The sequence below is a fragment of the Phoca vitulina genome, unplaced genomic scaffold, assembly GCF_004348235.1.
Source record: "Phoca vitulina isolate PV1807 unplaced genomic scaffold, GSC_HSeal_1.0 scaffold10, whole genome shotgun sequence".
Taxonomy (NCBI): Eukaryota; Metazoa; Chordata; class Mammalia; order Carnivora; family Phocidae; genus Phoca; species Phoca vitulina.
The window spans coordinates 42,132,461-42,149,699 of NW_022589713.1; the positions used below are offsets into that span (position 1 = coordinate 42,132,461).

The 17,239-nt window shown below is 55.8% G+C and overlaps 1 protein-coding gene across 6 annotated transcripts in view; it reads right to left on the reverse strand.

Moving 5' to 3' along the window:
• Nucleotides 1–11,281: 11,281 nt before the first annotated feature.
• The window catches only part of VIPR1 (vasoactive intestinal peptide receptor 1), a 32,226-nt gene continuing 26,268 nt past the window's right edge, over nt 11,282–17,239 (reverse strand). For 5 of the 6 annotated variants that reach the window (XM_032408896.1, XM_032408894.1, XM_032408893.1 and 2 more), the window contains 7 exons: nt 16,260–16,413; nt 15,665–15,725; nt 15,398–15,464; nt 14,940–15,031; nt 12,350–12,479; nt 12,062–12,103; nt 11,282–11,546 (listed from right to left, as the gene is read on the reverse strand). In XM_032408896.1, the coding sequence (XP_032264787.1) occupies nt 11,355–11,546; nt 12,062–12,103; nt 12,350–12,479; nt 14,940–15,031; nt 15,398–15,464; nt 15,665–15,725; nt 16,260–16,413 (738 nt within the window). In that variant the 3' untranslated portion in view covers nt 11,282–11,354. The remainder of the gene's footprint in view (nt 11,547–12,061; nt 12,104–12,349; nt 12,480–14,939; nt 15,032–15,397; nt 15,465–15,664; nt 15,726–16,259; nt 16,414–17,239) is intronic. The other variant, XM_032408899.1, reaches the window with a different exon arrangement.

The following is a 17,239-nucleotide window of genomic DNA, read 5'->3' on the forward strand; positions in this document are numbered from 1 at the left end:
GGGGATGCTGAGAGAGGTGGACTTCAGGTCCTCTGTCCAGTGTCTGGACAGCTGCACGGCCTCAGTCCTTAGCACTAATGCCTAGACTCTGGAATGCAATCATGGGTCCAGGAGAGACCCTGGCAAAGCCAACATAGCAGCCCTCGGGGTGGGGGGGTGGGTAGGGAGGCCTGCCTTCTCTGCAGGCTCTGCTCCTGCTTCTCTGTGCCTGTGAGCAGGCCCTTACCCTGCGCTAGATTTCTGAGCACCGGCTTAGTTTTCCTCTCCCAGGACAGCCCCGCCACCAAGAGGCCAGCAGGAGGCGCAGCGGCCTGCCGGTCGTCAGGCTCCGGGCCCAGGGGACGGCCCCCTTCTGCAGAGGTCCTTCCTGCGGCGGCCGACAGAATTCCCAGAAAGTAAGCAAGTGCACCAGCCTCTCCTGCCCATATCCCAAACACCCTGGGGGAATGCGTGCTCCCAGCTTCTCTCCACCATCTGTCCTGAGTGAAAAACTCGGGGGGGTGGGGGGTGGGGGGGGGAGGGCAGAAGCTTCCAAAATAAACACTAAGTTATTGGGTTCTGGAATTTGTGAGTTGGCAGAGCCTTGGGACACCACCTGGTTCAACCCCCTTGTTGCTCAGGTGGGGAAGTTGAGGCCTGTCCGAGGGGGCCAGTGACAGTGCAGCCGAGAGCTGCGTCCCTGGGCTGGGAATAAGGTGCTCTACGTACCGCAGCACCGCAGAGAGGAAAAGGGGATGTTGGCCCATGAAAGATGCCCTTGCTGCGCCAGGAGGGCCGCGTGCCAGTGCAGGCTGATGAATTGCCTTCCTTTTTCTTGAGCTCCACCCGCTAATGGGGCCCGGGAGCAGAAGCGCCGCGTGACAACTGCCAAACAGCCTCGAGCAGTGCCAGTGAGGAGTGAGGCTCAGAGAGGAAGGGGTCCCCCTGGGTGCCCCTGGCGGGGAGGCGCTGCCTGGTTCTGCAGTCTGCTCTCCGATGTTGCTGGGTCGGATGTGCAAGGCAAACACTAGGAAGTTCACGGAAGAACAGGAAGGAAAGTACCTTTGTGACCTAGGATGGAAAAGTGCTCTTAAAGAAAAATGCTACAGGTACAACCCTTGAGGCAAAATGATTAATCTCATTGCATGCAAATAAGGATGTCACGGGCAAAGTTAAACGAATGGGAGGAGATCTTTAGAATGTCTGAAACCAATAGGGATCACTATACAGCTTCTTACTGTTTTCATGTAATAACAAAGATCTGTTTTGAATAAATGATGGGTATGTTTTTTTTTTTTTAAAGATTTTGTTTATTTATTTGAGAGAGAGCACATGAGAGGGGGAGGGTCAGAGGGAGAAGCAGACTCCCTGCCGAGCAGGGGGCCCGATGCGGGACTCGATCCAGGGACTCCAGGATCATGACCTGAGCCGAAGGCAGTCGCTTAACCAACTGAGCCACCCAGGCGCCCCAATGATGGGTATGTTTTAACAGACTCTCACACAGTAGTAAAGCCTAAACTCGTGTTAACGTATGTAAAGAATATTGTATAGCCATAGGTCAGCAAGAAAGACAGCAAGCTCAGTAGAAAAATGAACAATTTACAGAAGAGAAAAACCCAAAAAGCTAAGAAGCATAGGAAGATGTTTAAAATCATTAGAACTACAGAGAATCACATATTTAAACAACAGTAAAGTATCACCTCATGCCTATTAGTTTGGCAAAACTTAGAAAGCTGGATGGCATCAAGTGTTGGAGGGTGTGGGGGGATATAGGACTTCGTGCACAGGCCATCTGAAGGGCAATGCCACTGTCGTGGGCTGAACTGTGCTCTCCCCGCATGCATATGTTGAAGTCCTGACCCCCACCCCAGTACCTCAGAACGTCTGTATTTGGAGGTAGGGAGAAGGCAGCCATCTGCAAGCCAAGGAAAGAAGCATCAGAAGAAACCAATCCCGTCGATACCTTGATCTCAGACTTCCAGCCTCCAAACCATGAGAAAATAAATGTCTGTTGTTTAGGGGCGCCTGGGTGGTGCCGTCGGGTAAGCATCAGACTCTTGGTTTTGACTCAGGTCATGATCTCAGGGTCGTGAGATTGAACCCCGGGTGGGAATGCACGCTCAGCATGGAGTCTGCTTGAGATTTTCTTTCTCCCTCTGCCCCTCCTGCTTGTGCTCTCTCTCTCTCAAAATAAATAAATCTTTAAAAAGAATTTCTGTTGGGCGCCTGGGTGGCTCAGTTGGTTAAGCGACTGCCTTCAGCTCAGGTCATGATCCTGGAGTCCCAGGATCGAGTCCCGCATTGGGCTCCCTGCTCGGCAGGGAGTCTGCTTCTCCCTCTGACCCTCCCCCCTCTCATGCTCTCTCTCTCTCATTCTCTCTCTCAAATAAATAAATAAAATCTTTAAAAAAAAAAAAAGAATTTCTGTTCTTAAACCACCCAGTTTGTGGTACTTGGTTATGGAGGCTCTAGCAAATGAATCTGGCTACCTACCCGAATTTCATGTGCACACTGGATCCTTCACTCCTGGTTCTATGTCCCTGGGAAATGCTTTGACAGATCCTTGAGGGGATAGGTATGAAGTTAAATTTTACGGAAGAATTACTTGTGTTGGTAGAAAGCAGTCTGTGTCTACCATGGACAGATAAAGTGTGCGGGCTCACCATAGAGCACCACACTGCAGGCAGAAGTACCAGATTTAGATGTAATGCAGCAGCATGGATGGATCTCCAAAATGTAGAAACCGAGTAGAAAAATAAGTGTATATGATTAGAAATATATGCACACGAAATGATAAAATACTTTGTAAGAACATATTTTTAAAAAAGATACGTGTTAAATACATTTGAGTGGTTGCCTACAAGGGGCCAGGAGCATGTGAGTTAGGGATAATAAGGAATTTAAAGAAAAGAGAGAAAGCTTGCTAGAGTCAGGGGTCAGGTCTGAGAGCCCTGGGTAAACCCCGGGGGCCTGCACTGCCCCTGGCGATCTTGCCCTGGGTGCGCCCAGCCCTCACTGGACTGAGGCCCAGAAGGCCCACCTCTGCAGGGGCTCTAGCCCCAAATGCTGCCAGAGTGTTTGAGCCTCCAGGCTTTTCCAGTGGGCGAGGTGGGGGAACTGAAGCGGAGGCCAGGGGCTATAATGGTCAGGGAGGGCTTCTGGAACCGTGGGGGAGGGGAAGGGCAGAAAGCAGAGAGGAGGGGACTCGAGGGGAAAGTAGATGGGTGAGCCAGCTCTGGCCACCGGGGACTCCCTCCTTCCCAGATTCTTGCTGTCTGACCAGTAGTTTCCTGGCGGAGACTCTTTCCCACATGAGGCACTCAGCTGAAGGACTCTCACAGGGGATTCTCAGGGAAAAAGGAACACAGCTGCAGGAGGGACGGAGGTGCCCCCAAGGCAAGGCCTTCCTCCCACCCCAGAAACAGTCTGTTCCCTGGCATAAGCCTGGGGAAGTGAAGCTGGAGGGGACTGAGTCTGGGCGGGTGAAGCTAACCAGGACCACCACTGCCCTGAGGGGTTATTCTAGGCACATTTTCTGAGGCCCCAGGGGTAAGAGCAGGGGCCAGAAGCAAGGAACACAGGGCTAGCCGTAGGATGAACTTTCTCACAGGGCTGGTGAGCAGGGCTCAGGGAGATAGTGAGCACTCCACTGCGAAGGTGTGCAAACCGAGATGCGATGAGTCGGCCGGGACCTTGGAACACGCTGTCCCCATCTCGGAGACCTTGTCTCGTCCTGGGTGCTGGTGTCCGCAGGGACATCTGCCTGTCTCCCGTCGTGCCTCCTGTTGCGTCCATCCCATGAGGCGAGCCAGACGCCAGTCGCAGGAAACGGCCTGTGCCCTCTTCCGTTTGAAAGAGTAAATATTAGTCTTTTCGAGAGCTGCCTGTTCTGTGTCACTGGGCACCACTGGGGACACTGAACTGGGATTTGCAAGGGTGGGAGGCGCGTGCTCTTGGTCCCCACGCCCAGACGGAGTCTGTGGGCCTAACTGGTCACTGTTGCAATGGAGGGCAACAAGAAACAAGCCTCCCCGTGTCCAGGCGGGCATCCCCTCCTGGTCACTCAGGAAGCAGTGAGCCCCCGAGCCCCCAAGATGCGCTCTCCTCACATACCGCTCAGGCTGCTGCTGCAGAGGCAGGGGGCTGCATGTTTTGACCTGGACCTTAAGGCCTTGGGCCCTGGCTCTGGTGTATATGGTTTAAAATCCTCTGATTTTGCGGCATTATCGGGAGGGGGGAATGACTTGCTTCTACTTCACTGTCACCCCTTGGGGAGACCTCCTCTGACCATCCCAACTAACAGAGCACCCCCTCACTCTAGCCCCTCATCTTGCCTTCTTCCTTCTGTAATTTTCTTCATTTATTTTTTGTGAGCATCAATAGTTTATTTTTTATTTTTTGATTATTGGAGTATCATTGACCTACCATGTTAGTTGCAGGTGTACAACAATTCTGTACATTACTCGGTGCTCACCGCACTGTCACCATCTGTCACCGTATGTTATTACGATACTATTGTCCACATTCCCTGTGCTGTACTGTTCATCCTCGAGTAATTTTCCTCATTTATGATCTGACTCCTCTGTTAGGGGGGTCAGCGCCGTGAGGGCAGGGCCTTGGTCACGCTGTGCACACTGTCAGCGCTCGGTAGCTATTTGCTGAATGAATATTATGGCATCCATACCTTGAAGATATTAAACCGATATAATTCTCATCTCCTCACCCTCTGGAGCCACTCCATCATTATGACCCAGGGGACAGGCAGGGGTGGGGGATGAATGCCATCTCAGGGAGCAGGAAAGGAGGATGGGGGTGGGGGAAGAAGGAAAACCCACCTTCAGCTGGTGAGGAAGGAAACTCTCAGACATGTCCTGTTCTCATCCTCTGGGATGAAATCTTGAGGTGGGGGGGGAACCCTACACTATGAAAGTGGAGGGGGCGTGTGTCCCACTCTGCACTTGGAATCAGCCTCCCACGCAGCCCGGTGCCCCTTAGGTGGTCCTACTGGGTAAAAACGGTAGAGCTGTGGATTTGATCGCAAGAAAGTCGGAGTGAGCACCACCCAGCCTCCCTCAGCTCCCAGAGGCCTGGAAGGGATCCAGAAGCTCCTGCGTGCTCCCTGGGGCATGAGGAAGATGGCCGAGTTAGAGCCGGTGAGCCTGGCGTGATGGCGCCGCCACGGCCAGTGGTGAGGTGAGGGGGGCTCGCACCCCGGGCTGGATAGCGGCTTGGCTGAGGGGCCACAGTGAGCCCAGGTGGGGCTGGATCTGCCAGGGCAGGCCCCGGGGCCCCAGCCAAGAGAGCAGGCTGTGGGTAGCTCGGCCACGGTGAGGATCCTAGTACACAGGGTAGCACCAGGACCTTTGTGCAAGGCTCCTTGTCTCTGCCAGCAGGAGGCCACCCGTACTGGACTTGCTGCCTCGTATCCTATTGACCTACTTTTTCCAGCTCCTACAGGAATAACCTGTTCCCTACCTCAGCTATCAACACTTTCTGCCCAGAGTTCCTCGGAAGCCATGGTGGGGACCCACCGGAGAACTCAGGCATGGAAGTATCAGGGTGCTGACATGGGTGGACCTCGAGCCCTTGATGGTGGGAGCCCGCAGGTAATGCTGTCCTGACCCTCGGGAGGGCGCTTCTGAGGGGCACCCGACCTGCTCCTCATAGACGATCAGAGCAGTGACCGGCACAATAACCCACCTTCCCTTTGGCTTTCCCCATCTCCGTTTCCCACTTCTCTGTCCCCCATTCCTATTTCCTGGCCACAGACTTCTGTCCCAGGCTCTCCCTCTGGGGACTCAGGCTACATGGCCACCTGGGCCTCTGTGCTAGAAAGCATCCATTGGCACCCGGCATCCCTCTACCCCTTCCATATTCCCATGTGTTGCAGGGACTGGAAGGCTGAAGGCTCCCTTTCCCAGCAACCCCTTGCTGCTGGGGATCTGGACGCAGCCTAGGCTCTGCCAGAGGGATGCACAGCAGGAGGGGGTTGGGAGGCAGAAGGGAGGCCGAGGCCATTCTCCTTGCAGCGTGGTGGCTGCTGGGTGGGATCTGACAGACATGAGTTTTTGCAGCAGCCGGACACGGTGCTCCTTCCACTTTCTTGTCATCAGCTTCGTGGATGCGCAACTAGGAGGTTGGCAATGATTTTCTGCAAGGTGGCAGCTGGGGTGACATGACCTACCACAGGGCAGAAGTGTGCCCTAACTTCCACTCCAACAAACCTTTCTACATGTAATTCCCTACATTAAATATCTTTCTGCACAAAATACCCAGAGTGTTTTCTGTCTTCCCTGCACTTAACCTTGACTGATTGGGCTTCCTCCCCTCTACCATATGCTGTGCCACCAGGCTCAGGTAGAGGGAAGCTGAAAGGCCACATATTTACCCAAAGAGACGTCCAGAAAGAGACTGACAAAGAGACGTCCAGAAAGAGACTGAGAGTCAGCAGCCTTCCCCACCCCTCCTTCCTTATTAGATCAACTTTCCTTCTGGAAGTTGTAACCAGGGCTTAGGTATATGAGCTGGTCCTGGCCCAGGACCCTGAGGAAAGTGTGCAGAAGATGGGTTCTGGTATAGCTTCTCTTTCTGATAAAAGGAGTCACACAGGAGACATTCTCTCTGCCACTGGATGGGGTTCTGTGAGAACATGATGCTTGGGGTACTGACAGCCATCTTGTAATCATGAGGGGATATGTCTATGGATGAAAGTCAAAATACAGAGGATGCCAGAGGAGACAGACAGAAACTACTAGGTTGAGCTACTGCATTAACCCCAGAGCTGCCTACTTTTAGTAGGCGTCGCCCAGGCAGGACCTTTGTCCTCTGAGCCACGTAGAGGCTGGTTCAGAACGCTTCAGTTTTTTCCACGCTGACATGCTGGGACCCAGGGATGCTAGGACCTCTGGGAGCTGGGCTGGGACCAGGCTGAGGCAAATGAGGCATTTGCCTTAGATGCAAAATTTAAGGAGGTGGCAAAAACTAAAAAATAAAAATAAAAATTCAGTAAGCAGGATAAATAAAATTTTAATGCAATATTAAAAGAAAAAAAGCAATGCAAAAAAGACACAATGAACAAGATGCCGAGATTTTTATAAAGAGACTAAAGAATTGGTGTCTCCTGCTAGGTCTGCTCTTGTGTTTCCACACAGGGCACTCTGGATGACTCTCACCTATGACAATCCATATGACGAAGCAGGGCTCTGGGATTTTGAGACTTGGGTTCAAGGACGGGCTCTGCCAATGACCTACTGGCGATTCCAAGCAAGTCCCTTCCCTTCTCTGGACTCTGGTTACCCCAGCTGTCCTGCGTGGAGTCTAGGGCATTGCCAGGATGGCCTCCTGACCCGTCCTCCTCATCCCCATGGCCTGCCGAGGTTACTGTCCCTCTCCCTGGGAGGCTGTGTCTCCTGGGCCATTGACTCCTGGCTATTTATATCTCCGCCATCCCTGGCCTGATCAGGGTGTTTAATGACTGTCAGCTGTGGCTCCGGCCCCCCGCCCTCGGGAGAGATAAGAGCAGTTCCTGTTCCCACATGGGGGGAGCTGGGGGGAGGCAGGGTCATGGCTCAGGAAACAGGCCCTGGGCAAGTGGTGGGAATGCAGGGCCTGACGCTGACTCCTCACCCCACTGGGCCCAGCGCTGCTAGATGGGGGTGCCCGCAGCTGGGCCCCCTCCCCCGTGGGAGTTGTCCTGGTCTCCCCACCCCTGCCTGCGCCTTGTTGCTTTAGATCCTGAGCTCAGTAGCCTTAGGGCTCTCCCCAGACATCCCACAGACATTACATAAAGCATGTGCCAAATGGGGTCATCATCTCCCCAAGCCCCCTCCTCCTCCTCCCTCACCTGGATGGTGGGTGGGCACCTTTTTCCTCGACTTACCCTTGGGGCCCTTCTCGGGCAGCCAAAGCAGTCTGCCCCAAGTCCACACTCATCCCCTTGGCCTCATTTAAGAAGCCTTCACTGGGTTCCTGCTGCTAAGGGCCAACTGCAGACATCTGCTTACTTGGATTTGGGTGTCCCTGGCGTCCATCATGCCCCCTTGGGACCTAGAGATCCCTACTTAGTCCTCAGAGACGCCCCGATGTCTCTTCACCTGGGAAGCTGCTCCCTATCCATTCAGCTGGCACACTGGCCCACCCTCCTTCTTCAGCCTGTGTCCTAGAGTGGCAAGCACTGTCCACATGGTGGCCTCTGCCATCGAATTGATGCTGGTCCTCTGCACCGGGATGGTGGGGGGCTCCTTGCTCCTCTTTCCAGGAGGCACCCACCTGAGTTAACTGGGCTTTGCCCTCAGGAAACTGGGGTCAGGGCTCAGTCAAGGGTCAGGGCCTAATCCGCGCCCGAGAGGCCCAGCTCTGCAGCTGGGACTCGGACAGGGATCACTGTGTGCCACAAAAGTCAGGGACCTGGGTCTGAGGGCCAGGCCCTGGGTCTCCCTAATCCTAGGCTGCCCCTGGGCTCACCAGTCCTGGGAACTCACTCCCTCTTCCCTCTTGTATTTCACTCTGAAATGGAGCTGAGGAGAGAGGCCTGCCCTCTGTGTCACCTGGCCTTCTGGGGAGGGGCCTGAACCCTGGTGTTTGGGGCCCAAAGGCCAACCTTGGTGAAGTCCTTAAGGTACCCACCAGGTGGCAACAGAGATGAGCTAGACTGGCCTGAGGAGTGCCCTAGGAGGCAGGAGAGAGACTGGGCAGCTGGAGGGAAGAGAGAGCACAGGAGAAATTCTGTCCCAGGGTCACCCCCCCTCCATAGGCAGCTTGGGATGTCTGCCCATGGTCTCTGCTGGCTTCAGACATTGTTTCAGCTTCTCTCTGTTCCTGAATGCCCAATACTGGGCTTTTCACCTACTGCCACCTCTCAGGGCAGGACCCCACCGATAGTCCTCCCTTTTGCTGCCCATGTCTTGGGTCTCTCCATGTTTGCTTCACTTGCCACCCTCCTGGCTGATACATCTGGTCTCCCCAGGGCTCTCTCCTTACCCTGAAGCCATGACTCACTAATGGTCGATTTCAGGCACTGTGGTGGACGGGCTGGGTCCAGCTTGGTTTGGTGGCCCCTCCTGGCCTTCCCATAGCCCAGGCAGCCTGTGGGGTCCCTGACTTGGCAGGCGAGGTGCTGCCCTTTCCTCTGCAAATGCCCTGCTTCTAGGATCTGTTAACTCTTTCCATTTGTTTCCCCTCCTCCCCTCGCCACTCCTTCCACCAGCCTGAGCTCATCCCTCAGTTCCAGAGAACTGTTCCTTGTTCTCTCACAGCCTCTGTCCTCTGTGCATCCCTTGTTCCCAGTCTGCTTGGAGGTCTCCCTCCCATTGCTGTCCTCCCCGAGCCCAGAGGACAGAGCTGGTGGCAGAGGGCTCTGGGCAGCCCCTTCCTCCTTAGCCGCTTATGCCTTAGCCAGGAGCTAAGTCTAGCCAGCCACCAGGTGGAAACACTGAGGCCCGGAGAGAGACGGGGAACTGCTCAAGATCTATGAGAACGTCTGTATCAGAACTGGGACTAAAAGATTAGGGCTGGGTCTTCTGGACCTTACTGGTAGACAACGTCTCTGGAACCAGCCTGCAGCAAGACAGCCTCCTTGCAAGTTTGCAGGAAGTGGAAGCCAAGGGGTCAGGTCAGGCAGTGGCTTTGGAGACGTCTTGCTAACTGACATCGATTTCGCCCTCCTGCCTCTGCATCTAACCTTTTCCATTAGTCGTACTGGCTCTGTCACTCATTCTGGTGACGTCTGTTCTGTCCTCTATCTATCTCCTCTCAGCCGAACTCTGGGCAATGTCAACACCGTCAGCTCATACCCCACGCGCCCCTCCCCGTCTGCAGGCATCACTGTGGCCTGGAAAATGCTCCCACTTAACCATTTTGGGGACCACAGGCAGCTCTGGCAGCTGTTTTGCAGTGGTCCAAGAATAGAATTGTCTCCTCTTGGTTGGATTTAGAGGGTCAGGGGACACAATGAGGGCCTTAGGATACCAGGGCCTCTCATCCGAGGGTCCTCATCAGAGAGTGAGGACCTTCATCACTCTCAGAAGGCAGAGGGTACCGCTCAGTGAAACATGAGTTGAAGGCCTTTAGAACTGCGTGCTCCACTCCTGGAAGTGCAGGATTCCCATCCAAAGCCAGAGGGGTGGCGGCGGGGGCCCCGGAGACCTCCCCTCCTCTGAATGCGGGGAAACGGCTGTCCGTTGGAAGCCACATGGGAACATCATCCACCAGAGAAACCAAGCCAATTCAACCCACCATTTATTGTTGTACAAGCCTGCTTGCAGAACTGAGGGGGTCTTCTAGCCGGGGCGCGGGCAGGAGGCCACGTGGCCACAGGGTGCAGGGTCGACGGAGGAAGCTACGACCAGAGGCTCGGGTCCGGATGCCACACGGGCCAGAGGCTTCCGCAGCCACACTCCAGGCTGGGTCGCGTGGGAACGGGGTTGCCGGGAGGCCGGAAGGAGAAGTAGTGAGGGTTCAGCTTGTTACGATATATAAAGTGCAGCAGTTAAGAGCCTGTGCTTTCACCTTCCGGTGAGTCAGATCCGAGATCAAACGCCAGCTGTGTGACAGGCGAGGCACCGCGCTCCGCGAGGCTGCTTCCTCACCTGCGAGGTCGGGGCCGGACTCCCCACCTTACTGAGTGCGCGCGTCTCTCAGCCGGGTTCTCCCAGCTTCCACAGCCCCGTAGGGCAGTCTCGACCGTTCCGGCCATCCTGGGACCACTCCACTTGAGCGGGGACCAGGGAGACGCCGGGCACCCCACGCGCAGGGCCGCACCTGCGGGAGGCGGAGGAACGCCTCCACCGGGCGGCGCGGGCAGCTCGGAGGGCGGCGCTGGGGGAGGGCACTGCATCTTGCAAGAGGTGCCGCAATGGCAATGCTTAACCCAAAGGAACTTGACGGCCGCGGCGGAACTTCAGGCCCTGTCGCCGTGGCGGCGGCGGGTGGCCTTCAGGCGCACGAGCTGCGTGTCCTCAGCGCACTCCCCGGTCCCACGTACACCGTGAGGGGACGCGCGGCGGCCTTCCCGGGATGGCTCCTGACGGCGCCGCGCGCCAGTCCCGCGAGCGGCTGCGCACTTCTGGCCCTTGATTGGCGGAGGGGGCGCCTGGGGGAGGAGTCTGACCACTGAGCTCCACCCCGCATCTGCCCGGGGCCCGAGCGCCCAGCGCACCCGCCTCTGCGCGCCCTCCTCTCCTCAGGAAAACACCGGGGCAGAGTTCTCTAGGGGCGTCTGGACCGTGGCCTGGGGCGGGGGGGGGGGGGGGTCGGCACAGCCTCCGAGCCCAGGGCTGGGGCTGGCCTCGCCCGGGCAGGCCTCCGTCCCCGGTGCCGCCCCGGGGGTGGGTGGTGCGGCCGGGAGGGGCCGCCCTGGGCCCCTGGGCGCCGGGCGCTCAGACCAGGGAAACTTCGGCCTGGAAGCTGGAGGAACGGCGCGCGCCGGGGCTGACGCGGGTCAGCATGGACACCTGCGTGCTGCACGTGGCCCCGCTGCTGCCTCCCGAGGGGTGCTGGTATTTGAGGTTCGAGCCCAAGATGCCCTTCAGGTGCCAGCGCCGCCACTTCCGCCGCAGCTCCGCCTGTACCTGGGGGGAGGGGGAGGAGGTGGGAGGCAGAGATGATCAGAGAGTGCAGTCCAGGGAGGGAGAGGGGTGCTGCCTGGGGGTGGCTGTATTCCCGTCCTTCCGATCCCTGCCCTCCAGCTCATTTGGGCTCATCTGAGTGGATGGATTTCTGTGCTTTGTAACCAGGGCTCCACAGTAACTCAGCCTCGGATGGCTGCCCACTCCCTTCCCCCACCTCCACTCGCCGCACACAGCTGCTTAAAAAACTGATGTGCACACGAATCCCAGGTGTGTGCGCGTGTGTCTTAAAATGCACATGCGAAGTCAGCAGGTCTGGGGAGCGGGGTGGGGGCAGAAATCAGCCCTTTTAACAAGGTCCTAGGTGTGCGCCCCCACCTGTTTTCTGGCCTGAGAACCACACTCGGAGCAGCAAGATTTAACCCATCCTTGCTCTGCACATATCCCATCAATGCTTCCAGACCCTGGGCCAACCAGAGTGTTATTGCCTGGCCCACCAAGGTCTGGGAGGGGCTTACCTCGCCATTGAGGAAGCAGTAGAGGATGGCCACCACAAAACCCTGGGGAAGAAGGGGGCAGGAGAGGTGAGGTAAACAGACTCCCGGAGCCCCCAGCCCTGTACCACCCCTGGCCCTGGCCCCTGTGTTCCCCTGGTTAACCGAAGAGCTAAGCATACAGCAGGTGCTTAATCAGTACTTATTACAGTGAAAAAAAAAAAAAGGAAGCCATTGGCAAGGGGCCAAGGCCCCAGGTTGAATACCCTTAAAGCCCAGAGAAGAATGCAGCCTTCCGTCGACGGTTCATACCTGGAAGGACCCCACAACGAGCTCAAAGACCATTTTCACTTCAGCTTTGAAGTTGTGGGGAAAGAAGACGAACATGAAGTAGTGCACTCCAAACAGGGGGATCAGCAGAAGGGTGGACTTGGCCAGCCTCCTGGGGACAGAAGAGGGGCAGACAGTGGGTACAGGAGGTAGGGACAACCGGGATGTGTGAGGATGGGCTGCTGGCTCCTGGAAATACTATGTGCACCTCTGTTCCTGCTCCAGATCTGCAGTGCCTATGCCCTCATGCCCCTCAGCTCTCCTAGCCTAGAGGGAAGCATGAGGGAGAAAGAAACTCTATTCTCACCCTTCTAGAGGAGAGACTATAAAGGAGGTCAGTACTGAACCCTGAGGATGAGACATAGTCTTTCAAGCTCTATGGCAGCAAAGGGAGAGATGTTCTCAGCCCTCAGGAGATCTGGTTCCCCCTCTCCTGGTCTCAGTTTCCCTAATCTTTACAGTGGGGTAAATGTCTGCTCAACAGGATCAAATTACAGACACGGGGCCCACCGTAAATTCAGAAGTGCTTTGAGTGCTATAAAATGCAGTGCATCCAGGAGAAACCAATTCTCTACTGGGGATGAGGACATTTGGGAAGGAAGTCTCTGTAATTGGGGTGCTGACCACATATGCCCAAGGCCACTTGGGAGGATGCTGGGCATTCAAGTTTGTGCCTGGTTTAGTACAGCTCCCTGTCTCTGGCTTCTCTGCCGTCCACTCCTCTAGGAGCTGCCACCTTTTCTGGAATTGCTGCCCTCTCTCCCAGCCTCCCCACGCCAATACACACCCAGCATGCTCGGAAGGGCCAGCGCCTCCTTCACCAGCCTTGTGTGCTGGGCAGGGCTGATACTCATTCTGAATGAATCCTCCCTCTCCGATGAAGCAGGGCTCATCCTGGTTGAGGCCTCCCAGCCACCTGAGCTCAGAGCCTGTCCAGGCAGCTCAGTGAGCCCATGGTTCCCTGGCTGGGAGAGGTCTGAGGGGCAGGGGTCTCCGCCTTTATCTTTTCTGCCTTGGCAGTCAGTCCGGGGTACCCTGGTCCTGGGTCTGAGGTCCCACAGTCGACTGGGGGCAGAGAAGCTGGCAATGCCCCTCCTGCTCCTTCCTGGACCCGGTTCCCAGCCGTGCCAAGATCCTGAGCACTGCCCATCCCTCTTGGGCCACAAACCTATCCCACGTGCCCAAGGCTGACAGATGGAGGCTTTCTTTAAATTGAAGGCTTATGGGGAGGTGGAGAGTGGGAGCTGACAGCCCCTCAGCGGGGAGCTCCATCTCCCATTCCCCCCCACCCCGTCTGCCTGCCGACAGCTGTTCTGTTTCTGTTTCACCCACAGGGACCTGGTGATGACCAGCTCTCTTTGCTTCCGATTCGAGCCCTTTGGAGCAGTTGTACGTTGGGGAAAACAGGGCCCCACAGGCAAAGCAGAGGATAGGGATGCACAGGCCTGATGTGCTGCCCCCTGGCAGAGGACAGAGCCCTGCGGGGGCCTTCCGTTCTCAGACTGGAAGGGAAGCTCCTCCTACGCACCCAGCAGGGGAGAATGCCGTCACACCAGGAACGTGAGCCTTAGTCTCATCAGAGAGAATCACAGGATTCCAGAATAGAATCCTAAATCCAGCAGCTCGTGACATTCTAGACAAGAATCTTAGAACCACAGCACAAGACTCCCCAAAGAGAAGCCAAGCCAGGAACAGTCCAGAATCCCAGGACTGGAAGGCCCTTATGGGGCGCCCCAGGGTTGTCCGGTCTCCGCAGCACTGATAAGCCATCTCCTATTCCCATCTGTAGGCAGGCAGACCCCTACTCACCTCCCCACAGCCACCATGTCCATGTTTCTTTAGTTCTGTCCTCGAGCCCTGTTGTTCTCATGAAACCCTACCTAGTTCTCCAGTCCTCCCGGGAGTAGAGGGCAGCCCTCACACCTTTCTAAGCGAGGAGCACGACCACTGTCCCATGGACACCATGCCCTCCCCTGCCATGGCGATACGCTCCCAGACCCCTGAAGAGGAGGGAGCGCGTGTCTGTTTCCTCACCTGTAAAATGGGAACAGTTTATAGGGGACTGTGTGGATGACATAAGATGATGCGTGGAAACCCCTTAGCACACGCCTGACACGTAAACCGCAGGTGTTATTATTACTGGGGACTGCCGCATCCTGAATGTGGCTACCTCATTGTTCACCTGGGGGCTCCCCCAAGGCATGCATCTACTGTGCATTTACTGTGTCCCTTTTCTGTGCCAGGCACATGCCAGGGACTGGGCACATGGTGTGAATAAAGCACAGGTTATCTGTTGTCTTCTCAAGCTCCCTGGCTTGGCAGCAGGTGCATACCTGGGTCAGATCACCTGCTAGGTAAGTGACTGCAGGAGAAGCAGCCCTGGTGAAGGGGGGGGGGGCCTGGGGCAGGCAACACTTATGGGCTGAGCCAGGTCATGGGGATGGAGGTGGGCAAGAGGGAGGTGGCTATTTGGTGACTCCGGAGTCACCAAAGTTCCTGGAGAACTTCAAGGAAATGTGGGCAGATTTGAAGACCAGGGATGGGGACACTGGGGGACCCAGGGCATACTCACGAGTACGGGCTGCTGTCACTCTTCCCAACATCTGGGGACCGAAGTTTCTGAACCAGGATTCGGATGATGCGAATAAACAGGATAAAGTTCACCTGGTGGATGAGGTCAAGGTCAGAGAGGGGAGGCCGGGGTGTCCAGCTCCCTGGGCTGATGGCCTGTTTTTTTCCCCCAGGACCCTGCTGCCTGTCCATCTTATCTCTTCCCTAGCTTTTCCCCCTTTGGGCAGGCCATCTGGGAACTCTACTTCACATCTCTAAGGAATGGGCCTCCCAATCCATTTTCTTTACCCTAGAGGAAGAACTGATGGGGAAAGGGATGGGGATAATCCTGCGTAGGCACTGGGAAGCCTAAGTTTCAGGTCTGACCCTGACATGAATCTCTTGTGTGGCCTGAAGAAAGTTGACTACCCAAGCTGGGCCTCAGTTTCCCCATCTCTATGTGGTGGGAAGAGGCCTTACCAAGATGGAGGTGAGGATGGGGGCCTTTATGATCCACCACAATGAGGAGTTGATGGTGTCCCAGCATCTGGACAGGGCATGGTGGGGGAGAATGAGAGCAGTTGTCCGTAGCCGGATTCAGAGACCCTCCCTGGTGTTCCAGCTCTGCCCCCAAACCCTTTAGAAACTACAGGCCCAGAGTCTGTTGCTCCCAGGTCCCCCTCATCCCACCCAGGGGATCTGCCCCAAGCGATGGCGGCCAGGGGGAGGGGGTGGGGGGCAGCTCACCCATAATCTTCAAAATGGATCATGATGATGGTCCAGACAATGGTGAATGTGCTGGGCACCCCTGTCAGGGCCAAAGGCGAGAGAAAGAGAGGAGAGGGCACAAGGGAGAGGTTTAGGAGAAAGAACCAGGGAGAATGGGAGGGAGGGAAGGAGGGAGGGAGGAAAGGGTGGGTTGCCAGGGCTGCCACCTGCAGTTACATAGGTTGTTCACTGAGCAAAGATACTCACTCCACTGAGGGGGTGGAGCTCTATGCCTGAGGGCTGTGTCCACCCAAAGGGAGAATCTTTTTCTAATTTTGACGGAGGCACTTTACAGACTAGCAGTGACCCTGTGTTTCAGGGGCTGAAGGGGAAATGGATGCTCACAGAACCTGTCCCACAGATCAGCCCTAGATGCAGCTGCAGCCTGAGAGCACCTGCCCAGGGGTCAGATGTTTGGGGGACTTTTGTCAACTCTTGGCCAAGAGCCTGGCAGGCAGGACCCGCAGCCCAGGGAGACCTAAGAGTGCAGGCAGGGTTGGCACCCATCCCCTAGTGAGCTCCCCAGGCCTCGCCCCTTCTGTCCCCAGCTTGGAAGCCCTCCCTGGTACCATACCCCAGCCGATGAGTATGTACCCCCAGAAGTACTTCCGCTCAGAGAAGAAGGACACGGCAAGCAGGGTGTGCAGGTAGAGGCCCTCCACCAGCAGCCAGAAGAAGTTGGCCATGACACAGTACTGGAATAAGACCATGGCTGCCTTACAGCCCACCTGCAGGGGGAGGACAGAGAAGGGGCTCACTGGGGCTCACTGGGGCTCACAGGAGTCCCCTGCCTTCCCCCAGTCTGTTTGGGGCAACAAACACAGTGCAGCAGGGCCAACTTAATCTCTCTGTTGTTTTTGCATTGTCCCCTTAGAAATGTCCCCGGTGGTTTTCCCATTATCCTTGATTTTAGATCATCTGATATTCTGGGATAAGCCTGCAATTTTAATTATCCATCCATCAGTTTAGCATCTATTCATTTTCCTTCTATATATCTACCCACCCACCCACCTATCCATTTCTTTACCCATAAGATGCCCACTACCAGCTCACCCATCTGTCCATCCACCGTCCATGCATCCACTGATCATTTATTCATCTTCCCATCTATCAATCCATCCATGCACTCACCCATCCATCTCTCCATTCTTCTACCTTTCCACCTACTAGACACCCACTAGCATCCATCCACCTAAACATCCAGCCAGTCATGCATCCATCCACCTATCTACTCACCCACCCCCTACCAATCATCAATCTAATTTTTCTTGTTTTACCCATCTATCCTTCCACCTACACAGCCATCCATGCACCGACTTACTCAGCCATCCCTCTACCTACCCATTCACTTAACCCCTTCCCCACCCACTCATTTACCTTATTGCAATAAGGATTGAAGGTAGCTGGAAGAAGGGAGAATTCTTGCTTGAGTTCGCAAGAGTTGCCTGAGTGTGTGGGGCTATGCACTGCGGGCTGTGGAGTGGGGCCCTGATGGAAGTGTTGAGGACAGATGGGGGCAGAGAAGAGGCAAGAGGAGAAGGAAGTAGAAATGAA